Genomic DNA, 27,376 nt, shown 5'->3' with positions numbered 1-27,376 from the left:
ATTCTAAAGAGAGGAATGGGCAGCTAAACCTATTCTACAAGCTCTCTGCCCAATCTCAATACTCCAAGAGCTTTAAGCCTAAATGTCAGCCCTCCAAACCAGCAGGGAAATCTACCTTCTCCAACAGTCTTTTTCCTTGGAATACAGACATAGAATATTGTTCTCCATATAGTACCAAATTGGCACACAGCCCCCACAAGGATAGGGGTCATCTTCAAGACTTTGCAGATGTCGGGGGGGGGATTATTTGTGGTATGAGTACTAGAAATGGTATCGAGGTTTGTGCCTTGGAAATGAACGGATTGTCAAGAACAAGTTTCTAAAATCTCCCTCCTTTAGATGCCCCAATAAAACACAACATCCTGGTTTTTGCCATCAAAAACATATTAGAGATTGGAGCCATCAAACCCATTCCTCCAGATCAAACTTGCTACAAGCATCTGCTCAGGGTTTTCTTCTTCATTGTACCTCAAAAGAACAGGGTGGTTCTAGACCTGAATCACAGAATATGAAAGAAATGTTTCAAGATAGGTACCAAGATGGGGTATTCTCCATGGCCAAGGACATGGTGACACCCCAAACTTGGATGCTGACTTGGTTGAGCAGCTGGTTTTCCTGAAGGCCAACCTTCCCCTGCTAGGCTATCTCACACTGGCCATGGAGGATGAGTGACCTGGCAGTTCACCCCACCCTGGCCAACCAGATGGGCTGACACATGCAGACATGCACACATGCTACCACCATCAGTGACGAGATGATGAACTGGTGTTCTGCACCGTTCCCTCTAAGGTGTGAGGCTGCGCGCATGCACAGACAAAATTCAACAGCCCTACCTGTCATGGGCATGCTATCGAACTCTGAGGATGAGGAGGAGACAGGCAGTGTAACAGCAGAGGAGGAATTGCAGTAACCTCAAAGGCAAGAAGTTGAAGAGGCAAGCGGGACCAAGTCACAGGACATTGAAAAAGAAACAGAGCCTTGTACACCAGCTCCTGTGCAGGAGGCGCAGCTGATCTCAGCTGCAGAGAGGCATCAGTCGAAGAGACAGGAGGAGATAAGGAGACGCATGTGCAGAATGGCTTGACTAACAAGGAGAGCTGCTGAGTCAGTGACCCATGATTGAGAGCACATTGCTTCAGCCTCAGCTGAAGATGGCTTCGCCTCAGCTGCATTGCTGGTAGCAATGTTGTGCTTTGGTGAGCTACCCAGCTGTGTTCCTACTTGTTTTGACTGTGCTTTGACTCCAGACTGTTTGGACTCTGTTTGTGGAATTCGACTTGGACTTGGTTTGACCGACTGGATATTGTAACGACTCAGACTGGCTTTGGTTTGGAAATTGCTTACTGCTTGGCTCTGACATTCTCCTTTTTAACCTTTGCCTACATCACACTCCATCTGCTGATATATAGCTCTAAATTAGCCTGACAGGTTTACGACACTACCCCCTGGGCAGCGATCCTGAAGTGCTGCTTGCTCGCCCTCTTGCCACTTCTGGTTGCTACTCCCTTGGTCCTCCCAGACAGTGCTGCTTCCTCTGCGGCGGCTGCTCCCCCCCCCCGCCCGCCTTGCCCCCTTTCCTCATCTGTCAGACTTGGTATTCCATGGCTGAGGCTCCCAGTTGCTGCTCTCCCCACAAACCCCTCTGCCTTCCCCCCACTTGAGCTCTTGTCTGGCAAGATCGGGGGAATCAGCTTCAAAGTTTTAATAATAAATAAGATAAATAAATAAATCCCATCACCTGTTCACCATCTCCATGTGGGTTCTTGCCAGGGCAAGATCGGAACCCAGTTGGGGTAACTGAAGGCAGAGGCAGGCCGTTTCCAGTGCCCCTACTGAGACTGGATGGCTGCCCCTTCTGGAGGTGGCCCCAAAAGCAGCAGCAGTAGCAAAAAGGGAGCAACCCAGCAGTTGTAGTGCGATGGGATTTCAGCCGTCCCAGTGCTAGAAGCAGTGACCCTGTCCTTGCATACTTCTTGGACTGGGCTTCCTCTCTTCTGGCACACTTTCCATACTTCCCTGTCACCCAGGCCCTGGCTGCTTGGGTGTTTAAGGTGCCTTGTTTCCCCCTCCCCACAGGAGTGAATGGAATGAGTGGAAGCTAAGGTGGGGGGGAAAGGGATTCTGCTTTTCTTGGAAATGATTATATACTTCTTTTCAACTTCTCTGCCACCCCTTGCCAGTATTGTGGATCAAGCAGTTCACAAGAGAGAGAAAATGAATATGCCTTTGGTTACTCTCAGAGGCAATTTATAATAAAATTACCAGTTATTTAATGGCAGAAAATAATTGACCTTCAGTATGACTCCAGGAGATGAGTTAACTTCAGGTGACTCCTGCCTGAGATGAGTTGCCTCACCCTGCCTAATGGTAGACCTAGTTCTTACTTATCTCTCTAAGCTCGCCTTTAAATATATTTCCCATCTTGAGAGCCCCTTAATGATTCTGCCCCCTCACTCCTAATGGCGCAGCGGGGAAATGACTTGCCTAGCGAGCAAGAGGTTGCTGGTTTGAATCCCTGCTGGTATGTTTCCCAGAATATGGGAAACACCTATATCGGGCAGCAGCTACATAAGAAGGTGCTAAAAGGCATCATCTCACACTATATGGGAGGAGGCAATGATAAACCCCTCCTGTATTCTACCAAAGAAAACCACATGGCTCTGTGGTTTCCAGGAGTCGACTTGAAGGCAGAACTTTACCTTTAGCCTACCTTGCCTCAGCCCCCTTCAATTTTCCCCATCTTAAAAGAAAATCCCCCTTCTTAAAAAAATATCATGATAAAATATATTGTAAAATATGCCCTGTTTTACCTGAATCCAATAAGTGGCTCCCATACCGAACAAAAGAGGTCAATTAATTAAATAGGAAATATAATTATAGCTATTTTCATTGCATAAACATGAGTTTAATAGACTTTTTTCTTTTTCAGAAACATTCTGAATATAATAGTTTAACTACTAGTGAGATCATTGTGTGTTAAGAATCTGCTGAGAACAATAATAGTTCTCAACAGATTAACTTGTATATTTCCTAGTTAATTTATTGAAGGCTTTTGTTCTGAATGTGATCCAGTTATTCCAGATCTTGTCTACTGAGGGAATCCAGCAATACTCCCCAAGAATTATCAAATTTTGATAAGTGGCAGAGGAGAACTTATGTTTTGGGCAGTATAAAAATGCTAGATAAATAAATAAATAATCACATAATAGAGTAGAGCAAGCAGGACCCTAACCCTGTATGGTATGGTTCTGCCAAGCTAGGTCAAAACCAATCACCATATCAAGAAGATGCGACTTTCAGAAAAGCTCAGACAGAATAAATGGTGTCTTTATGGAATTTTAAGAGCTCAGCTTCAACCCAAAAACTAGCATACTTAGTTTGGCACTATAAAGCATTAAATCCAATTTTATAAATAGAATAAATGTTTTCTATTTTATATTATAATTTTATAAATAGAATAGAATTGTAAAATACACTTCCTTCCTTCAATATTTGTGTGTGTGTGTTGTATCTATAGTGGCACATAATAATGCTCATGTGCACACACTGCCTTGATACTGCCACCCAGAACCAACCTCATTCTGCTCATTGATGAAAAGATTTAGAGGGAATACTGGTGCCCTGACCCTTGTGTCAGGCTGTCAACCAGGACCCAGCACCAATCTGAGGCCATGGTGTTATCTAGACACAGGCAGGCAGGATTGTATGCTGGAGAAGAAGAGAAGAAAGAAAAGTTCTTCTCCTGGTTAGAGTATAGCAGCTTTATTTCCTGTCAGACCATTGGTCTGTCAGACCATGACTTCTCTGTCCTCCTGTCTCTCTGTGGCAGGCAGGATAGCGGGAAGGTTTGAATTTTTGTTTGTCTGTTTTCTCAGCACTGAGAAAGTATAATATGTTTGCTGTGCTATTGCTGCTATAACTATTTGGTTTTGCTGGATCTCAGATTGACAGAGGCAGAACTTGGGTGCCTGCCTGAGTTGTGGTTTGGTTGGTTTGTTCGAGATAGATTGTTGGTACGTTGTGGTGAGAAATAGACAGAAGCAGCTCTCTGTGTCTTTCTGTCTGTATTTGTACTATTGCCTTGATGATTGCTGTGAATTGAGCTCCATGTCTGGCCCTGAAACTGACTTGTGCTTCACTCACTGCTTTGGTCTGCTCTGCATTCTGCATTGCGAGGAGTATTCAGTCAAAATGTGACTGAAGACATTGCTGTAGTTGAGCTTATGGCTATGCTTGCTGGCTGCTAAGGATGTTGCTGTGGCAACAGTTGCAGTGCTGAAGTAAGGAGTCACTGAATTGACCTGTTGCAATGCTGAAGTGTGAGAGAGTGCAACTTGTGCCAATGATGGTACTAGCACAGGCACTGTGCATGGCCGTGGATTCTGGGTCAGTGATACTCTTTTGACCATTTTTGGACTGTCTTTGAAATGTGTGTTCTGTGTTGGGAGTGACAGATTCCCTTTTTCAGTGTGCTTGCAGTGCTTTTCAAGGCAGTGTTGCAAAATGCTCCTAGGGACACCAAAGTGAGTTGTGCAGTAGGGCATGATAAGTGCCACCCACAAAAGAAATGGGCAAGCAGGCACTTTTAAATTTTTAACCTTTCCCCATAGGATCCTATGGGGGCTTTGGGGAAAGGTGTTTCTTTTTTTGACGGAGATGAATTATTTTTATTATTTATTATTTATTTGATTTCTACACCGCCCTTCCAAAAATGGCTCAGGGTGGTTTACACAGAGAAATAACAAATAAATAAGATGGATCCTTGTCCCCAAAGGGCTCACAATCTAAAAGGATTTTGCAGTTCAAGCTCAAAACAAAATGCAAAATCCCATTTCGTACACACCCCTAAAGAGTATCAAAGCCATTATAGAATTGCACCAGTCATTAACACTGGTGCATCTGTTGAACGCCATCTTGGGAATCATTAGATGAAAAGGTAGAGTATAAATCTGTAATATGTTATCCCAATCTACCATTTGGGAACCATTTTGCAATCTGCTACTAATGCCAGTCTATCTAGGTGTCATGCACATCTCCAGGTTGCAGTAACGCAGTGGGTTTGGTCGAAATACTAAACCCAAATGAACATGTGTAGTGGATTAAAGTCTTTATCTCAGAGTAAGCTCACATGAGGGAAGTAAATGCTGAATCATCCATGCTGAGCTTTCTGGCAAAGGCTACTCCTAAAACTCTTCTATATTTCTGGTAGGTTCAAAAATGGCTGCTGCCGCCACCCTTCTCTGTTACAGAGCTTGAACCTCCCTGGGCTTGAGGTGGAAATCCCAGGGAAAACTCTCTTTCTTTTGCTATTGGAAAAGTACACAAATCTTCCACATGCAAGCCTTTCTTTGTTAGAGAAGAAGCAGGCTGGCGGTGGGAGGAGGACATGTGGCCATGAGAAATGGCTGCAGGAAAAGGTACCTTCTTCAGGTCCTGGGAAGCCAGGAGGACAGGCAGCTTGAATTCTTATCCAGGATTTGGTGAGTTGGACAAAGGAAGCCAGGACTTTGGCTTCAGGAGGTTTAGTCTAGGGAAAGTTTGTTTAGTCAGATTTTGCATTAGACTTTCCATTTGTTTTGTGTGTACTTTGTATATCCCTGATACTGGTCTGTGCTTGTTTAACTGTAACGTAACTAAACTAAGAAACACTGACATTTGCCAAGCCAGCCGGGGCGTTGCAAAAGACTCTTTAAGTTTTATTTGTGCTTTTGTATTTTCCTACACATCTGTTCCTTGCAACTGGGTAACCATGATTTTTAAAGCATGCTGCCCCAACTTCATCTGGGGTGCTTTTTGAAGTATTCTTGTAACTTACTATTTTTGATTGATTGATTAAGTGCTGTCAAGTCGGTGTCAACTCCTAGTGACCACACAGATAGATTTTCTCCAGGATGACCTGTCTTCAACTTGGCCTTTAAGGTCTCGCAGTGGTGCATTCATTGCTGTTATAATCGAGTATATCCACCTGGCTGCTGGTCATCCTCCCTTCAATTTTTCCCAGTATTAAAGATTTCTCACGGGAGCTAGGTTTTCGCATAATGTTTCCGAAGTATGATAGTTTGCACCTGGTCATTTGTGCCTCGAGTGAAAATTCTGGATTGATTTGTTCTATGATCCATTTGTTTGTTTTCCAGGCTGTCCATGGTATCCTCAAAGGTCTTCTCCAGCACCAAAGTTCAAAAGTGTCAATATTTTTTCTGTTGCTTCTTCAAAGTCCATAGAGTTTTGCATCCATAGAGTGTCATGGGGAAAACTATTGTCTGAACAATTCTAATCCTAGTAGGTTTACACACGTCAGGGTATCCAAATATCCTTTCCAAGGCCTTCATTGCGACCCTACCAGGTGCTAGTCTGAGGCGTATTTCTTGACTGCTGGAACCTTTACTGTTGACAGTCAATCCTAAAAGACAGAAGCTATTCACCACTTTCAGTGTCTTCATTGTCAATATTGAGGCTGGCTGCTGTAGTTTTAGTTTAGTCGTCTTTACATTTAGTTGTAGTCCCATTTTTTCACTGTGCTCCTTGACTTTCATTACTAGAGCTTGCAGATCATCCTGATTCTCAGCTATCAGAGTGGTGTCATCAGTGTAGCGCAGGTTATTGATGTTACCTGCAACTAAAAGCTGAGAAAGCTACAGGCAAAAGCAATCTGTAGCATTTGAATACACTTGTTTTTCTTTTTATTCTTTTCTTTTACAAGTCTCTCTAAGTGGATTTTTAACTCAGGAGAAAGTGGGGCTGAAAAGGACTTTTTCTCTCATGCAAACATACCTCAGGAGATCAGCAACTATTCGTTTGCTCACCACATATAGGCTTGCACATGGAAGTTTTTGTACTTTTCCAATAGCAAAAGAAAGAGCGTTTTCCCTGGGAATTCCACCCCAAGCCCAGGGAGGTTCACACTCTGTAATAGAGAGGGGTGGTGATGGCAGCCATTTTTGAACCTACCAGAAATACAGAAGAGTTTTAGGAGTAGCCTTTGCCAGAAAGCTCAGTCAGCAGGGATGACTGAGCTTCCTTCACATGAGCTTGCTCTGAGACAAAGGCTTTAATCCGCTACAGCATGGATTGCTGAAGCTTCTGATTGTGAGACTAAGGACAGAGAGGTGTTTTGATTCATATGGACAACACGTCAGCCAAGGAACAACTAGGAAAACCCCAGACCACGCTAATTGGAAGATGTTTTCCTGGAACTGTTTTCAAATCTGCAGCTGGTTTGGGAGAGCCAGGGTGGATTTGTTCACAGTCTCCGGGGAACTGTCAGTGTCAGCTAACTACATGTACCCTAGGCCAGCATAGTGAGCACTGTGGCCAGAGACTGGCCAAACAGCCCAATGTGGGACTTTTATGCCTTAAAGTTATTCCCAGAATGTTACTCTCTGTATTGGAAACCATGTAGAAATAGTTCTGGTTGCCCTTTTATTGGCTGGTTTCCTAATCTTCTCAGGAGGTCCTTCCAGAAGGGCCTGCACTTGCCTTTCATTTTGATTCTTATGACATAAATTTGATTCTTATTCTTATGACATATATCAGTAGCACATGCCCAGCTAGCTTGGAGGTTAAGTGACACCAACCCTGTCTCCTGGGATAGTGGCAACAACTGTCAACTAGGGTATGTGTGTAGCATTGCTGCAATCTTGTTTTTCACATAAGCCATCTACCAACTGAGTATGTAGCACCAGTTGGCAAGCTTTCACTTGACAGTGTCAATGGAATTGAATCAATCAGTAGAAATCAGGAGCCTTCCATTTCTGGAATTTTTTGGAATGGCATTGCTAGGAGATATTAGCACCAGAAATTTAAAAAAATGGCAGTCCCTGCCCCACTTCTCTATGAGGTGGATAAGATGCAGCATTTTGACAGATCTTTAGGCACATACCATGCAACTATTTTATAAATGATGTGAGCTACCCCGAGCAGTAGCATACTGGAGGGGCGGGGTATAAATACTTTAAATAAATAAATAAAGCCAGAATGTGCTGTCATGTCTTTCATGGGTGCCCATGACTTACATAGGAGTATTATTTAGTGTTTGATGTTATATGTTTCTTTTTGCAGGCTGATCTTGAGCATATTTGTTGAGATCCACTGTGGGACTTGCTTTGCAGTAATGCTGCTGTCCTAAGCACACTTATATACGTTATAAACTCTCTGCTACTGCTCAAAATATGCTTAATGAACACTCAAGGTAAATTGAATAACCACTTAATTTCGATCTGGAAGCAAGTGCTTTCTAGAATTCCAGAAACCTCCACAGAGCATTTGAATGTGTGATTGTGGGGCAACGAGCATGGGGCAGGGGTGGGGTTGCCATTTGTGGTGGTAGAGCTAGGAAGGCAATTGTCCTTTCTTGGCATTTGTTGCTTGAAGCCAAATATAAATAGTAAAGCATAGTTCTATTACGTAAAATGAAGATCAAGACTCTCTGAGTGATGGACAGCTGGAGACCAGGGAAATGGGTATTATAGTACAAGAGGCTCACCCCTTTGCTTACATGGTCCCATATGAGCTGTTTCATGAAGTAGTTGGGAATAGAGCAGAGCCCTTGGATGGCTACTACTGGAAATAAAAGCTTGTCACCTGATTATTGGATGTTTTGTAACAATATGTGCTGTAGTCCTGATTGTCAGATTTGTTTCCTTGCTTTTGTTTGCTCTGCAAGCACAAAGATTAAAGGAAAACTCTTTACCCTGGAGCAAAGCTTGTGAAGGGAAAAATGTTAGTGGAAGGGTTGAGGAGAGAGAAGGAAGATCTGTCACTGGTGATCTTCAGTTCCTTTGTGGCTGTTTAGAATTGGTATTGCATAAGCTCTGTGTGTGTGTACGTACAACAACCTCTTGTTCCCTGCTGACCTATTTGCTTTTTGTGCTGCTTCTCTGTGAGCCACAACATCTGGACTTGGAAGGACAAGTTTTTGCTTTGATATTGAACATAATAGTATTTTGTATGGTAAATATTTTTTATTCTTGGCAAATATATACATTCTTAACCATCAGGAAAGCTTCCCCCCCCCATCATCTTGGTTTTTAAGTGCCACATTTTCTGATGGTTTTCAAGGAGTTTGCCAAGTTTGTCAGTTTGTAACCCTTCCAGAAGACATGTATAGAATTAGTGGAACATGTCCACCTGCTGTGAGTTGGCCTTCAGTCATGCTTTTGCAAGTAATATGCAAATCATGTTAACTGCCTTCAGGAAAATAGGCAAAGTACAATAATAACTGAAATCTCTTACTGGTAATATCTTTCCAATGGTGTGCAATGTGTCCAGTCTCTGATCACACTGGAGCACTCAGGAAAGTAGTAGAATTTTAATAACCAGTGACTTCTTATGTGTCAGCAAGAATCAGAAGTAACAACAATAAAGTATAAAAGGAATATAAATGGTTAAAAGGAGAAAATCAATACAGCTGACAAAGTACTGCTTTTCTCTGGTGAAGGTGAGGGGCGGGGTCTCCATCCATGCTTCCTTCAGGTAAGTTTGAAAACTTGCCTTGACATAGAAACCTGTGTTCAAAATGACAGGCATTTACTTAACTGGATTTCTTAATAAATTTTTAATACAACAACCATGACATAAAGGTAAAGTGTGCCATTGAGTTGGCTTTGACTCCTGGTGACCACAGAGCCCTGTGGTTGTCTTTGGTAGAATACAGGAGGGGTTTACCATTGCCATCTCCCAAACAGTATGAGATTATGCCTTTCAGCATCTTCCTATATCACTGCTGCCTGATATAGGTATCTCCCATAGTCAGGGAATACCAGCGGGGATTCGAACCGACAACCTCTGGCTTGATAATCAAGTCATTTCCTTGCTGCACTATTAGGTGGCTAGACCCATGCCATAGCAACTCACAAAACAAAATGAGAAAGAATTATAACAAGCTTATAACAGTGAGAACAAAACATGAATTAACATTATCATTATACTATTCCATAGGTCCAACAAATAAAGACATTTTTTTCAATTTATTTGTCATCATTTTGTGTTTCTTTCTTGACTTTAGCATATTGTGAAATGTGACATTAGTGCAGTGTCCCAAATTTAAGAGTATTTGTTCAATGAGTTAAACTGTTTTGTTTTCCAGTAGATACAAGTAGATTTTCCAGTAGATCTAGTAGATACAAGACCTATTTTTACACAGTATAATAAAGATAACATAAATTCCAAATGTCTTTTTTCCTGTTATGCTGTGTGTGTATATATCTCAGTTGGACAAACACTGATGTTCCAAAGTGAGTAAAAGCCTTTATCTTTTGCCAAATATGTTTCCAATATGGGTTGCTAGCAGGACATGAATTAGAATATCAAGGAGAAATCTCCCTTTATTGCACTGTGTCTCCCCAAATGGAATGGGTTGGTTTTATAAAGTTTATGCAACTTATAATGCATCAGGTCCTGGTAATACTTTCTAAACTATTTTTATTCATAACCTGTACTTTCTAATTTTATGGGGACATTTCCCCATCTCTAAATAAGTCTTCATTATTAGAAAGTTGGTACCCATATATTTAACTTATTCGTTGTTTAAAAAAATAACATCACCCAGCATCATATCTGGCAAAAGATGGTATATTTTTCCAGTCAGTCCTTGAATGAAATCTCCCTACATCAAAACGTTAAACATAGTCTTACAGCACAATTCTGTGCTTTCTTACTAGGCATTAAATCTTACAGTGGAATTTAGGGATGTGCAGACTTGCTCGACGTCAAGCCAGTTCAATGGTTTGGGGTTGAACCAAACCATCCCCTGTTCAGTCCAACCCTAGACCAAACACCCCCTGACTGTTCAGGAGTTTGCAAGCTTGTTTATTTGTTCCCTCGGGGAAAGAGGGGGAGGAAGCTCACAACACCCCCCCCAGACCTGACCGAACTGGGGGGGCGTGTTTTGAGGGGGTGCCAGACCGAACTGGCCCGGTCTGGTTCGAGTCCTGTGAGGACTCGAACAAAACCAGGCCAGCCGGTTCCATGCCCATCCCTAGTGGAATTTACTTCCCATCAATAATATTATAAATAAAAGTCTTCATTAGAATAGGATAATTTTGACAGGAGACAAGGATGCTCTTAATTCCTAAGCAAAGTAAAGATCTTGGTTCTGTAGTATAGCATCATTCCATTTCTTTGCATTATGAAGACTTTAAAATATTTATACCTTTATTAGCAAGTAGACTGAATAATGTAAGACACATAATAATGTAAGATAATGTATATAGATTAAACTCAAATTAGCTTTATTGCCAGAAGGTTATTGGTAACAAATACCAGGAATCCAATAAAAATAGACTATATTTTAAAAAGAAAAAAACAAAGAAGCAGGAATTATCGGACCCCTTGATGGTTTTTGGTTGTGTTGTGTGGCAATACTTTATTTTCAGTTCTTCACTAGTGTGTCACTAGTGTGGATTGCAGTGATGTAGGGTACCTGTAGAAGATAGCCCTGCTCAGTCATTAAGCCTAGGCCTGGTAGAGGTGGGTAGAAATGTGCCCATTAGTTGCATCAATCACAGCCATGCTTCCTGCTTTTTGTGCATTAAGCACATCCCTGCAGAGTGAGTATTGAACCTGGGGAGAGTTGCTCCCTGCATTCTAGAATCCTGATTCACCAGGATTATATGTGAGAAGAAATTCTCCCCAGATTCAGTGCTTGCCTCTGCAGGTGTGCAGTGAACACAGGGAGAACATGGAGTATTGTCATGTGGTGGGGGGGGGATGGCCAACTGGTGTGCTGGTGTTCTCCCTCTACCTAGGAAACGAAAGCTGGAAACAACTCAAGTGAAATAGCAAATGGATCTGATTATTCATGGGAGAAGGGAGTACAAAGCAAGGCTGCTCTCGATCTTCCATGTTGTTCACACAGTTGAGTAACAGGGAACAATAGTTATAGCCATTAAAGGAAATGTAAGCATTATTGGAAGACCAACATTTTTCATAATTAGTCTATACATTGATGACACACCCATCTAGGAAGATAATAAAAGCCCTTCTAGTACTTCTTGAAGCCACGGCGGGCGCCCCGATAGCCCTGCCCCCTTCGTCTGACATCAGACGCAGAGGATAGCCACGCCCCCCGTGTCTGATGTCAGACGTGGGGCCGTGGTCTGGCTCCCAAACGGAGCCTTGGGGCTCCGTTCAGGAGTTAAGAAGCAGCTTAACTGACCAAGGGGCTGTGCAAAGGCTGGCGCTGCGTTTGCAGCGCAGCCCAGGAGCAGCTCTTCCATGCAGGGAAGAGCCGCTTCTGGGCTGCGTTGCGAACGCAGCACCAGTCTTAGCTCCTGAAGGGGCCGCATGGCCCCTTCAGGAGCTAGTTAGACTGGTGCTGCGTTTGCAGCACCAGCGAGGAGCAACTCTTCCCTGCCTTTGCAGGGAAGAGCCACTCCACCAGCCTTTGTTTAGCTCCCAAAGGGGCCATGAGGCCCCCTCTCGGGAGCTAAACTACCGCCCCCCGCGTCTGATGTCAGACACGGGGGGCGTCTCAGGGCCGCGAATGGCAGCTCCTGATTGGGCACGGCTTGGGTTCTTTGAACCCGTTCGCCCAATTATAGCTACACCCCTGGTTTTGGGCCATTTGGGGCCATTCCATCCCTTTCTCCAGTGGTGGTGGCCATTTTGGAGGCTGCCACACAAGAGCAAATGGCCAGTGCATGTGTGAGGCAGCCTACAAAATGGCCACTGCCACCAGAGGAAGGGCCAGAAGGACCTGAAACTGTCCCGAAATGGCCCTTTAAAGAGTGGGGGAAGGGGAATTGGCAGAGGACGCTTCTTCTCCCTCTCCCCCGGCTGCAGCAGCATTCCCCGACCTGGCAATGAGTCCTTGAAAAAAAACAAAAAAACTTTGAACCCCCAAACTAACTCAGAGCCAGCCTGGTTCGATGGCAACTCATCTCAACCACAAGCCGGTTCGCACATCCCTATATCTAGATAGGAAGTTCCTGGCACTAACATCCCTGGCTCCTGTTGAATATGTTTTCTACTTTCATATATTTGTTTAGTTTCTGTGTATGTGTGTTTGTTTTTAGAAAAAAACAAGAAAAGAAAATAAGTGTGCTTAACTTTGTCTTTATTTAGGCCTTCCCCTCTCCTGGGCATAACTTTTTGAAAATACAATTAATTATCCAAGTCCAAATTTATAAATGTCCTCATTACTTGGGGAATATGCTGCCACTGGTGAGCAAAGTCTGGCTCATGAGTCATGAGTGCAAAGTATAAGAAAACTATTCCATCTGCTCAGTTTAAATTGGAAAAGCGCTTGAGCAAATGTAGTCAAATGTGCAAAACTTCTGGCAGTACTCTCTTTGAACCGTGAAGGCAGGGCCTTTTTAAGACTCCTGAGAGGCCCAGGGTAGGGGGCAGAATGGTCACCTATGGCCCCTCCCCCTGCCACACAGACTTTTAGCTGGCTGATATACTGTGCAACATTATATATACATTATGTAAAGTGAAATGTAACATTTGTACAGGTGCACAAATGGTGCAAATTGTGTTATGCAACTGTGTGGCCATTATATATTACTGAACTGTCACACAACTCCCAATTGTGCAATTTTTGTGCTTGCAAAACAGTGTGCTTGCACAACTGTACAAACATTACGTTCCACATGTGTAACATTGCACAGTAAGTCAGCCACTGTATCCTATATCAATGTAATAATTCAAAATACTGAAATCTCTTGATCTCATGAATTATATTTTAACTGGTTAGTTTTAGTGCCTTGAATTGAAAGGATCAATCTGATCACTTCAAATACTGAACCATAGGGCTTGGCCACCCATTAAAGCTGTTTAGGGATCAAGGGCAGTGACTGGTGACTCCCACCACTCCTTCGCCCACTCAAATGCCCTCCTTGCGGCAGCAAAGAGGGCAAGTGATGGGGAATACCCACCCTCGTTGCTTCTGTGAAAGTGGTGGGTGGAGGCAGCAAGTGGGCAGGTATTCTCCATTGCCCACCTGCCCTCCTTGCCACAAACACAAAGCAGCAGGTAGTGGCAGCAAGGGGAGCAGGCACATGCTCTCCCATTGTCTGCCCTCCTGCTTGCTGTGGCCAGGGTGCCTGAGTAAGTGGCAGAGCGGTGGGGAGTGCCCGGACAGGTTTTGTCTAGGGCACCTGTGAGCCTTGGGCAGGTCATGTTAAACCATATTTTGGATGCCCCCCAATTCCCTGCTCTCAGGGAATAGACAGCTTGGCCTTTTAAGGAGGAAAAGAAATAGAAATGTTGAATGCATTTCTCTGAAAGTATTAAAATATTAAATTCTGACTTTCTAATAAATACCAATCTTCTCCCTTGGCCAGTTCTGCTTGTACTTGCAAAAAACATTCATCTAGTAAAGGAGGAAAATTCTATATCTATCCTAGTGAGAGAGGGCTAGTGCTCTTCTAATTGTATTATATATATATATATATAGAGAGAGAGAGAGAGAGAATGAGAATAATGACATATTCATATTAATTTTAGAGAGGACATAGAGTTCAAAGAGTAATTAAACTGAGTTCTTCTATTATGATTGCATAATTGAACCTAATAGCCCAAAGGGGTATCACCACTATTCCTAATCATAATTGGGAATCTGGCAATTTATTTCAGTCAGAGTGGGGAAGAAGGCCATTAGGTTTAGTGGGTTGTATTGTACCTAGGAAAGCGAGTAGTGGTTTTTGCAATGGTGATTGAAGCAGAAAATAGTTTGCATGAAATGAGAGAGAAGTGGTTAATGTTCAGTGTTGTAAAAAATATTTTTAAAAACTAACTTAAAAGCCCAGTATACGCCAGCGTGGTGTAGTGGTTAGAGTTCTGGACTAGCACCGGGGAGACCCGAATCCAAATCCCCATTCAGTCATGATACTAGCTAGGTGACTCTGGGCCTGTCACTTCTCTCTCAGTCTAACCTACAGGTGAAACTCGGAAAATTAGAATATCGTGCAAAAGTCCATTAATTTCAGTAATGCAAATTAAAAGGTGAAACTGATATATGAGACAGACGCATTACATGCAAAGCGAGATAAGTCAAGCCTTAATTTGTTATAATTGTGATGATCATGGCTACAGCTCATGAAAACCCCAAATCCACAATCCCAGAAAATTAGAATATTACATGGAACCAAGAAGACAAGGATTGTAGAATAGAACACTATCGGACCTCTGAAAAGTATTCAGTGTACTGTGCTTGATTGGCCAGCAAACTCGTCTGACCTGACCCCATAGAGAATCTATGGGGCATTGCCAAGAGAAGGATGAGAGACATGAGACCAAACAATGCAGAAGAGCTGAAGGCCGCTAATGAAGCATCCTGGTCTTCCATAACACCTCATCAGTGCCACAGGCTGATAGCATCCATGCCATGCCGCATTGAGGCAGTAATTGCTGCAAAAGGGGCCCAAACCAAGTACTGAATACATATGCATGCTTATACTTTTCAGAGGTCCGATATTGTTCTATTCTACAATCCTTGTCTTCTTGGTTCCATGTAATATTCTAATTTTCTGGGATTGTGGATTTGGGGGTTTCATGAGCTGTACACCATGATCATCACAATTATAACAAATTAAGGCTTGACTTATCTCGATTTGCATGTAATGCGTCTGTCTCATATATCAGTTTCACCTTTTAATCTGCATTACTGAAATTAATGGACTTTTGCACGATATTCTAATTTTCCGAGTTTCACCTGTACTTCACAGTGTTGTTGTGAGGCGGAACTGAAATATGTAGTACACTGCTCTGGGCTCCTTGAAGGAAGAGCGGGATATAAATATAAAAATAAAAATAAATAAATAAAATCCTCTCTTCCACCCAGCACCCTGCTTTGGCGCGATTGTATTACTATAACAAGATCATTACTATTGGTCTTGATTGATTGATTAAGTGCTGTCAAGTTGGTGTCGACTCTTAGCGACCACATAGATTCTCTCCAGGATGATCTGCCTTCAACTTGGCCTTTAAGGTCTCTCAGTGGTGCATTCATTGCAGAGATAATCAAGTCCATCCATCTTGCTGCTAGTCCTCTTCTTCTCTTTCCTCCAACTTTCCCCAACATTATGGACTTCTCAAGGGAGCTGGATCTTCGCATCATGTGTCCGAACTATGATAGTTGAGCCTGGTCATTTGTGCCTCGAGTGAAAATTCTGGATTGATTTGTTTTATGATCCATTTGTTTTCCTGGCTGTCCATGGTATCCTCAAAAGTCTTCTCCATCACCAAAATTCAAAAGTGTCAATACTTTTCTGTCCTGCTTCTTCAAAGTCCAGCTTTTACATCCATAGAGTGTCATGGGAAAAACCATTGTCCGAACGATTTGAATTTTGAATCTTTAATAGTATCGTGTGTATGTGGTAAAATATTCCTGACCCGTATGAAGATAGAGCGACATCAATGAGAATGACATATGTCAAGAAAATGTTTCATTTATTTTAATAGCATCCTCAATATGAATGATGCTACATAGACGTATAAGAGGACAGTTGCCTGCTCTGAGGAGCTTGCCATATAATACTTGATGCAGGAGACAACAGAGGAAAAGGAGGCAGGGGAAAGCAGGCAAAGAATATGTTTTTCAATTACATGTACATCACTTACACCTCCTTGTGGTAGAACATGGAGAGACTAAATGTGTAATCAGTTTTTGGCAAAAGGTTTGCCAGAAGAGGAGCTTAGAAAGAGGTCCAATGTCATTTTTATATTGTTCATTAGATTATTACTTTGTTTAAAAGTTGAATAATAATCACTGTGCCTCTTTCAAGATACCTGTTAAGACTTGGAAGTAATAAGTTCAAATAGCCTGATCCTGTGAATCACCTTAAGCAAGTTATGATGTGCCATTGTAGTTTAGGTATATGACCCAATAACTGTAAAGCCCTTTGAAGTCACTAGTTAACTGTTAGTTCCTGCTGGTGCAGCTTAGCAGCATTCTCTTCCCTTAACTTCCTACCAAAGCATTACGAGGACCCTGGGGAAGCTCTAGTGTAATAGCAGCACTGATGATACTCCTGTGTCAGGGTTATGTCCTAGTGCCAAACAAGAAAAACAGGGAAGGCGCTGAACAAGCAGAGACCGGAAGAGGAAGCTCCTCAAAATATCTCAAAAATTCTTTTTATTGTGCCCAACACATTTCAGATAAATCCTCTATCAAGGACTGTATAAAAGCAACTGTCTCCCACCCATCCAGCAAACTAGTGCCTAATGTGAATTAGATTTAGAAGCCCAAGTTACTCTTGGACTGAAAAATGTGTGTGTGTGTGTGTGTGTGTGTTCAGTGACGGTCGTTGGCTGACATCCAGACTAACAAAGTGCAGGTGCTACATGAGATGTGCCAGTGATGCTAATATTTTCAACTAATACAGCACCAACAACCTCCCTCTTCCCTGGAAGCACACTCAAAAATCACGCAGCCCTCAGGGACATATTTTCATGTGGCACAGAGCACTTCTGGGGGAAGAGAGAGGTCATCAAACTCCCACCCCACCCAAGACAGTGCCAAGGCTGCATTGGTCTGAAATTCAGCAGCAGCACTAGTGTTTCTCACATAGCAGCCACACTTTGTTAGTCTGGATGTCAAGCACTGTTCTGGGATTGCCACCCCCTGAAGGCATATATTTCTACTGAATATTTATGCAGAGACAAAAAAGAATCACCTACCCACAGGAGAAACATACTGGAAGAAGCAAGGCCCACCCACCTACCACCCAAGGCAAATTGTGCAGATGTATAGCAGGCAACCTCCTCTCTGAGTGGGTACTCTGGGCTCTCAAAAGCTTTTAACTAATTTTATTTCTCACAAGTATGCCCCAGCACACTGTTCAGGAATTATTGCTCTGAAGAAACTAACCAGTAGTGACATCAAATAATTGTGACAGCAGACAGGTTTCAAAGGTTATGAACATGTAACATAGTCTCTTTTCTGGTTTTATTCATTCCAGTGAGGTGTGGAGCCGTTAATGTTTATTGGTTAGTCTGCTGTGGTTGGAAATGAAATATTATGTTGAGACAAAATTATCATGTAAAATTCTTCCTTTTACGTAGCAAAAAAATGAAGTTAAAACATTTGTACTTTGTTCCGTGTTAATCTCTTGTTTGAAAGATTTATGCTGTATATATTGGCCATAATTTAGTAGGATAGTAGTGTTCCTCGTTTTCAGTAATGGAAGAGGAAATACTTCTGGGTGCTAACCTGCTCCAATTGCCTAGCTGTGATTAGGAGTTTCATTTGGGTTCTGGATCATAGCACAGCCCCTATTTTAGTTGTAAAAATGATGTAAAAAGCATTTTTTCTGTATAGCCTCAATATAATTTCAGACTCTGTTTCTGAACAGCAACCTGAAATGACAATATATGAAAAAGCCTTATGTGAGAAGTCATATTCCACTTCAGAACTGTGTTTTTTACAAAAACGTTTTGAGATTTTGCTTAACTTTCTTCAACAGGCTATTTTCCTATTCAGTCTGGGGAGAAATAATCTTTTGCACTACATGCAAGTAGGAAAAACTGGACCATTTAGATATTTTTGGAAATGTAGATTTGGTCCAGTATCGTGTCTCCGTTTCTGAGCTGCTTTTGTTTAAGACCTCTTCAGAGCTGAGGCACCATCTGGTGGCTTGTTGACATCTCCAAGCTGCAGCTTACAGCAACAAAAGTGTTATCTTGTTGAAGTTTGTCTGGCTTGAAAATGCTGATCTTTCTCTCCTTAGTTTAAAATAAGTGGTCCACAAATATTGGGTTGATTTAACAGACAGTTGTTTTCTGGTTGCCACTGACCCCTAGCCCCTTCCTATAGAATGAGCAGAGAACTCCTTTATGGGGTGGAGTTTATCTTTGTCTTCTCACTGGACTTGAGAGCAGCGAGTGCATGAATCTGTCTTGCTACTTTTGCCTCTCTCTCAGTCCAGTGCCAAGTGAGATAATGCCCCGCTCCTGCCTTGGGTTCTGTATAGACAGAGGACTGGAGATGTAGAAAGAGCCTTTTTTTTCTCCTTGTGCTAGGCCAGGCCTGCACAACATGCGGCCCGGGGGCCTTTTTTCTTGGCCCCCAGGGCTACACTTCCCCTTCCTCTCCCTGCTGCGAACCTCCTTTAACCCCCCCCCCACATCGGCTGCGCGGCCGAGGAAATGGCTGCAGGTGTGTCCTTCTACCCCCTCCTCTCCCTCCCCTCTTCTCCCTGGTGGTGGCAGCGGCAAATAGCAGAGCAACACTGGAGCCTGGTATTTCGCCCCGCGTCACTTCCCAACTGCATCTGCGAGCAAGGCGCGTGCCTGCAGTTAAGAGACTTAACTGCGCAGGCGCGCCTCGCATTTGGGAAGCAATGCGGGGCCAAACACCAGGCTCCAGCGTCGCTCTGCTATCTGCTGCTGCGTGCCACCGCTGAGGGGTGGGGGAGAAGGACACACATGCATCCCGTAGCCATCCCCTCAGTGGCTTGAATCGGCGGCGAGAAAAATTGTGTCGGTAGTGAGGTGGGAGGAAAACGCAGGAGGCGGAGGCCGGTGGCCATATCCTACTAGGGAGCCTGGAGGTGGCAGGCCCTGGCAGAGGGGGCGAGCGCAAATGGTAGGCAGGGAGGGAGCCCAGCGGGGAAGAGAAAGCGTTTCCAGGACGGGAGGAGGACGAAGACCTCCAGAATGACGGTGAACGGACTCTCTCTCTCTCTCTCTCTCTCTCTCTCTCTCTCTCTCTCTCCCTCTCCAAGACTGCTCCATTTTGGGAGAGGCGGAAAGGAAGAACAATCCATTTTATTATGTATTTTGTACAGATTGCATTGTATGTATTTTATTAGAATTTTTAATTCAATTTATTTTATTTTAATTTGAATTAATTCTTGCCCGGCCAGAACTTCAAAAGTTAAATTTTAATTAAATTCATTTGAATTAATTTCAGTTTAATTTGATTTAATTGATTGATTGATATTGGTGTTAATTTAATAATCAGTACCCTAAAAATTGACTTTGGCCCCCATGAGCCATGTCACGGTCAGTTTCGGCCCACCAGGTCATTTGAGTTGTGCAGGCCTGTGCTAGGCTCTGTGGAAGGAAAGAGGTAGCATGAATCTCTCATTGCTTCTGACTGTCCCCCGAAGACTGGTATGACATACTCAAGTATTCAGACATCAAAAGAGACCAAGACTACATCATGATTTTGCATGCCTACACTTGGGAGTGTGTGCTTCCCCCTTTCCTCTGCATTCAAGTCTGGGGAATATTATACTTTCAGTTGTGATTACAAACAAGCCAGGATTGGTCATGAGATCCGTACCAACTGATCCTGGCTTATTCTGATCAGAGCTCTTCAAATAAGCCATGTTGTGAACCCAAGGTTTGAAGTAGTGTTCAAATTGTAGCTTATTTGAAGAGCTCTCGTTAGAATAAGCCAGAATTGGTTGGTTCAGATGTCATAACTGATCCTGGCTTGTTTCTAATTGCAGTTGGAAGTAGAATACTTAAGTGGCCTGTGCATGGAGAAGTGCGAGGGGAGTGTGTGTTCCCAAGGCTAATAGATGGTATGTGAAACCCAGGGTTTAATCTTGGTTTTGCATAATGTCTGAACTGGAATAATGCAAAGTTTGTATTTATTGTGCACCAGTTTTAATTCACCATAACATGAAAAGCTTTTGCCCTGTTTGAACATTTTCAGGTATGGTATCTTTAAACAAGTAGTTGAATATCTGAAAAAATTATGCCAGTTGGATAGAAAACAGAGGAGTTAAAAACAGCAGAAAAGCTGTTGTTGAAATCAGTGGAAATACTAATGTGCACCATTTTACATTGCCTATACAACATGCTCCTTGTATCCAGTCTCTCTTAGATTTGGCAAGTATAGTGTCCTAAGGAAGTATTACAATCCCACGCATGCATGCATGCGTACAAAAAAAACACACACTAAACAAACTTATTTACTTCAGTGAAGTTACAAGATAATGGGATGTTTTCCATCTGTTTCAAAGCAAAATGAATGAGGCATGTATTGTCATCTTCTATATTTTTAATTCTCCTAAACGTACCCATCACTAATCCCATGTGTGGTATCTCTCACGAGAGCAGCTGCCTGGGGATAGCGACGGGGACGGGAGACAATGGCAGTGGTGGGCCAGCCTGGGCCAGCCACTGGTCGGCCGGAGGAGGAAGCGGGCCGGCTTTCTGCTCGGCCTAGAAGCCAGAAAGTGTGGGCTGCATGGGCGGGGGGAGAGGAAGCAGGCTGGCCGGCCCGAAAGCACCGGCGGGGGGAGAGAAGTGGGATGTGGAGCGGCCGGCCAGCTAGAAAGCCGGGCGTGGGGTGGGGGAACAGGTGCGGTGGGTGGGCTAGCCGGAGGTACAGATGCTCTGCACCAGACCCAGCTAGTTCCTAATTGTTTTGAAAATGAATGCACATACCTAATACCTAGGCATGACAAGTTTGCCAGATGAGTCAAGATAGCCCTTCTCACCTGCTATAGTACTTTTGTTAGTCTTTAAGGACCCCCAGCTATCTGTTTGTCCTTCTGATCTGGTAAACTTGGCGGAATTGACAGTTAATGCATTCATATAATTGTTCAGTGATCTGCAATAATAATATTGGGCAGTCAGAACATTTCATGCCCCTTCTCCTGATCAGTGAAGAGTAAACTGGAGTCTTGCCCACAGGACCATACTACTTGTTTATATTAAGCATGTACTTGGCCCTTTAGTGCGTTTGTTTGTTTGTTTGTTTGTTTGTTTGTTTGTTTGTTTGTTTGTTCTTAAATAACTGCTAGAGCTACATTCTGGATTGGGGCTGCACTGTTGTGGGGAAAGAGGGATTTAGCCCTTTCCCCCCAGTGCAATTCAAATCAGGCCCTTCCATGGCTGGTATTTGCCACAGGAGGGAATCTACGCTTATCACAATGCAACTGCATAGGTGATGGGAACCTGGCTCTCCCTAACCATCACAGTGGATACAAAAGAAAAACCACACAGCATCAAATAACATGGTTTGACACATGTAGTTTGGCCCTCCAAAGTTTAGAATGCAGGTGATTGGATTGTGATAAACATTTAAGGCTTATCATTGCTAACATTTAGCTCATCTATCCTTCTCTAGGCTTTGCAGTGTGTGTTAGTCTTTTTTAATCGCAGTAGAATATAATTCAAAACTGGAAAGCTGCTAATAATCCTTTTAAAGAGCATTAAAAATTTATTGTGCCACATTTCTCCTCTCTCCACTACATTTCTCTTTTGTAGACCTACAGGGTTCTAAGAACTTGTCACCATGGTCTTTTTCTTCTTCTTCCCCCTCTCCTTCCTTCTGTGGGGAGGAGGAAGATTGTATTTGCCCAGGCTTGTAAAGTCGATTTGATGACTTGTTTTTAAATGCCATTAAATCTCTCCTGGCTTCTTATTGTTCCAGGTGAAGAGAATAATCCAGATTGAAGCATGAGCGCTGAGACCAGCCAGGGGGTAATCACAACCCCTCCACCTCCCAGCATGCCTCACAAAGAAAGATATTTTGACCGCATCAATGAAAATGACCCTGACTACATCCGTGAAAGAAACATGTCTCCTGACCTCAGGCAAGACTTCAACATGATGGAACAAAGGAAGAGAGTAACCCAGATACTGCAGAGTCCTGTGAGTAAGATTAAAGGGCGGAAATAAAATAAAACAGTGTTTCTTGATTTTCAGAAACTTGCATTTATATGTGTTTTAAAAAGAATTGAACAAGAGCAAACTGAACAATGGGTAGAAACCTCTTGGGCAACATCACAGCAAGAGGGAATATCTCAGGACCGTGGAACTGCTCATGAGAATCAACAGTGGATAATTGGTGCTGTATTTTGTTTGCACAGTTTTTATGTGCGAACAAACAGCCCTTTATTCACAGTTTTGCTTTTTTCCTTAATGCTATGCTTCATTAACACTGCACAAAAGTAGCTTCCCAGCTACATGGCATTTGATTGCCGCTTGGACACAGGGAAGAGAGAGTCACTGGCCAGATTCAAACTGTTAGGACATTTACATGCAGATCAGCATTGCACTCTTATTTTTGAATTCTGTACTTGGAAGCTGCCTCAGATGGCTTTACGTGACTTGGTTTGTTGGAAAGAGTAGACTGTGTTTTATAGCTCATTGGGATACGCTTTAGAACACCAGCTGAAATGTATACTCCAGTGGGAATTCAGTACATCTTGCAATTTTAAACAAAACTACTTTAGAAGTACTTTAGAAATCCAAGGGCAGTGGTGGTGATGGTTTCAAAATCCATAAGAGATCAGGTTTGCTGTCCTCAACTGCAGCCTGGAACCTGCAGTTCCAAATTATATAGAGGGGTGCTGCTTGTAGCCCCCAAACAGGCTGTCCTCATAACAGTCTCCTCACATTAGAGGATAGAGTAACTGGCCCTATCTACCCCCAGCACAGTACCTCCAGTGAATGTTGCTGGTGTTTATCTTATGTTTCTTTTAAATTGTGAGCCCTTTGGGGACAGAGATCCATCTTATTTATTTGTCATTTCTCTATGTAAACCGCCTGGAGCCATTTTTGGAAGGGTGGTATAGAAATCTAACAAATAATAATATAATAAATTGAACCTGCTCTTTACTGTAAGTTTCTTGTCTCATGGCTTTAAAGAAAATGCTAAGAGCTACTTCACTGAGTTCTATTCAGCATTTCCACATAAAACCAATGTAGTGGTTTTAAATCTACCAAGGAAAATATTTGTGACACTCATCCTGCTCCAAGCCTGTACACTGTAGTGCTGAACAAGAGCCTAAAGTGCTAGAAGGGCATTTTCTTTCTCCAGGTTGTATTTAGCTAGAAGTGATGAGAGCTCCTAATGGTCAAGGACTGAGAACACCTCATTCAAGCAACCAGGTTGATCACATTGAAGACAAAGCAGTGACCGAAGGGGCTTAGTGATAGGTCAGAGGAAGGTGATCATGTAGTCAGGTGCATGTAGTATGCATCAGTGAGGACATTCATAGTGGTGTGTTATGTGGCAGCATCTGAGATGTATAGCCTACTCAATATTAAGCTAAAGTAAATACATTGTGTCTTTAGTAGTAATAGAGGATTTTTTTGAAAAAAAGCATTTATCTACTTTAAGGAACTCTTTTTTTATCTACAGTATTTGATATTATTTCAAACATCTATATTTTTAATTCTCCTGGGTGCGCCTTAGAATGTGCATCCCGGCACACAGCTGATTCGCTGGGTGGCGGATGCGCCTGATTGGCTGGACACACCCAGGAGGATTTGTTGCCATGGCGGTGGTGGGCCTGGCTGTGCCACGGAAGCAAGGCCCAGGAGGGGGGGAAGAAAGTGGGGGGGGCAGAAGTGGCGGTGGGGAGGAGAGGTGGCTGGGCCCAGAAGTGGAGACTGAGGCAGAAGGTGGGAGGGAAGAGGTAACCGCCGGCCCCAAAGAGCACACAGATGCTCTGTGCGGGGTCGGCTAGTACTTCTGAATTTTCTACTTGGCAGGTTTGGGTAAATTTAAAATGCTGCCTTCTAGAATTCTGTTTCTGTGTATTGCTCTTCCCCCTTTATGTAAAATAAAAGCCTTTCAATACAATACACAGATCATTCAAGAACAATCCCATATGATCAAAATTAAACCTAAAGTAATCCATACACAGTGTTGCCCTGAAGCCCATATTGTACTCTTGTGAATTTAGTAAACATATGATAAAACAAATTGGGTGAGGACAGTCACTATGGGACAGAAATCCAAAAGGAAGTAAACCACATGCTTTTCACTTTATCATGATTTTTTCATGTGTTTACGGAATATACAAAACAAGAACAGGTAGCCCCTGTCTTGAGCAAATCAGTTCTGTAAAAGATGCAGCAAACATGCTTTTCCCTTAAAAATTGATTTTTCTGTTCCTAAATAAACTGTAGCATGTGTTTACATGGGCCATTTAAATCACCAAGAAAAAATTCTCAATTTAAATTACTGATTAAAATCAAGTTTCCCACTGATACTACTTCACATATTTCTTAAACATATGTTGCAAATCTGATCACTATAACATGTTAATTTACAACATCTAGGGGGTATACTTTGTGTAAATTTTAAGATACTTTGATTTGTATTTATTTAGGAAATAGTATTTTTAAAAATGTAATCAGGGCATAGGCACACAATGATCAGTGAACAGTTGTTGAAGGCCCTCTGAAAAAGTAAGATTTTTATGCATCTTCAGAGAGACAGCAGGGATGGGCCACTGCTGGACTCTGAAGAGAGTTCCAGAGCATTGAGTCTGCTACCCAAAGACCTCTGCTCCAAGTGGAGGCTTGTCTAGCCTCCCCATAAGGTGGAATCTAGCCTAATCAAAGATATTACTTGGGAGGAAATGTTCCTTGAAATAATAGGGGCTCAAGCTGTTTAGGGCTCTAAAGATAAGAACTAGCATGTTGAATTAGGTCTAGAAATGAACTGGCATAGATTCTTCAAAATACATTAAGAATATTGGTGCACACCTGTTAACAGTGCAGCTGCTGGATTCTGCATTAGTGGAAGTTTCTGAAGTGGCACAGGCAGCCCCGCATGGAGTACATTTACAGTAGTCTGTCCTGGAAGTCTGCAAAGCTTAAATGACAGGACCAAATTACACATTACATTGATTGTGTCATTAAGCTTGTGGCCGGCATCCAGACTAACAAAGGGATAATGCAGCAAACATAAAGTATGTGCCACGGGGTAGTGTCAATATTCATCCATCTTTCTTTCCTTCTGAAGCTCATTGTGACTCCTATAAATATGTCCCTGAGGGCAGTGTGATGCTCAGATATATATTTTCTGGAATTACAGTCACCTACAGAGGGAACGAGAGAGTGATGAAAATTGCCCCTCCACTGTAATACATCACCTAACATGCACTTCATTAACCTGGTGTTGATTAGTGTGTGTTATATCTCTCCCACTAAATCGAAGCTGCAGGAGGACCAGTCTGGATCAGGACAATTGCAGGGGCAAAGGATTTTTATTTATTTTTTAATGCCATGGTGGCAGTTCAGATCAGTATCCCCCATGGCTTCTTTTTAGAGATGGGAAAGCACATCAGCTGTAATATGCACAACGTAACATGTAGTGTGGCCCACAATGACCGGGTCTCTGTCTTCCATAAGTAATGCTGCTTGCTCACAATTTTTATGGACAATCCTGGAAGCACAAAAATCTAGCCTTATGTTTCATCCATCGGGATGAGTCAGTACAAAATATTTCATTCTGAAGACTGAGAAGATGATTGCTGTATGTTGGTGCACTATTCAAAGCTGTAGGAAAAGTATTCCTTCAGGTGAATGTAGTATATATAAGTCATATCATTTTATAACTGTATCATGTGTATGGATGTGATGATACAGAAGGAGAGTCCCTGAGATAGGGCCAACTCTTCTTCCTGGATAGATTAACGATATTGCCGGGTGAGTTAAGGTTACTGCCGCAAATGGTTCACCTCTATAAGTAGGCAATTACTATTACTAGAAAGTTGCATTTGCTGATTCCTCTTGTTGTTTTTAATCCAGTTTTTTCCATCCATTTTTACCTCTTGTGCATTGCATAAAATGGCTTGCAGAGAGCCTTTAGTAAACTATAATTTTATATGGCTAACGAGAGCCGATTATCAGCAGGTTTCTGACGTTGAGAGCTCTTAGCACTATTCTGCTGCTATATTGCGCTTGCCAGGAATTCACTGGGTTTTTCTGCCTTGTGTTTCTCACACAGTGTAGGAAGTCATCAGTAACAATGGGTTATCATCCTCTACTAAGTACTACTTGCTCCTGGTAGACAGATTCAGGTAACAGGAAGTCCAGCCTCCTTTCCAGCAGGCATTGGGAGCAGGATCCCCAGTTTCTTTCCTGTCTTGCTCCTGACTAGATGCATGAACTAGAGCTCCTGCTCCCATTCCATGTGGCCTCCAGTTTTTTCCTCCAGTTTTCTCCTCCTTTTCTCTGCATTTCTGAGGTGTGGTAAACTTAATTTTTTGTCTTATTTGTTTCGCCTTCTCCTGCTTTCCTGCCCCCACATTAAACCAAAGCCCTTTTAAATTTCGGATCTGATTTTCTGTAATTCCATCTTCTCCTAGATTTAGAATAGTCTAGCAGTTTTAGTAATGTCATCGTGCAGATAGTTAAGACCTAACCCATTAATTCCTACAGCATTTTCCACTTCATACCCTCTTATTTGTGGCTTTAACATAATGTTAGTTAATAGCACAGTATTCATATCCTGTGGATTTGGTAAGTCGTACAGAGACATAGGATGTATTTGGTAAGTCTTACAGAGACACCGTTCAATAACGTTTTTTTCAGTGAGATAGGAAAGCCAGATAGTATACATTAGTAAATGGTCATTTTTCATTGCCTGTTGTTTTTCAGTTGCAAAACATAAAAGATTATCGTAGATGGGAAAAGCTGCTCCTCTGAAGCCAAGACAGTTTATTGCTAA

The 27,376-nt window shown here is 42.6% G+C and overlaps 1 protein-coding gene across 13 annotated transcripts in view; it reads left to right on the top strand.

Moving 5' to 3' along the window:
- Positions 1-27,376, top strand: part of ADD3 (adducin 3) — a 198,339-nt gene that overhangs the window by 144,540 nt on the left and 26,423 nt on the right. For all 13 annotated transcript variants that reach the window (XM_053306761.1, XM_053306769.1, XM_053306764.1 and 10 more), the window contains one exon: positions 22,337-22,557. In XM_053306761.1, the coding sequence (XP_053162736.1) occupies positions 22,363-22,557 (195 nt within the window). In that variant the 5' untranslated portion in view covers positions 22,337-22,362. The remainder of the gene's footprint in view (positions 1-22,336; positions 22,558-27,376) is intronic.

This window comes from Hemicordylus capensis, chromosome 3 (assembly GCF_027244095.1).
Source record: "Hemicordylus capensis ecotype Gifberg chromosome 3, rHemCap1.1.pri, whole genome shotgun sequence".
Classification (NCBI taxonomy): domain Eukaryota; kingdom Metazoa; phylum Chordata; class Lepidosauria; order Squamata; family Cordylidae; genus Hemicordylus; species Hemicordylus capensis.
Note: the sequence above shows the minus strand (reverse complement) of the source record. Positions and strands in the feature narration are given on the sequence as shown.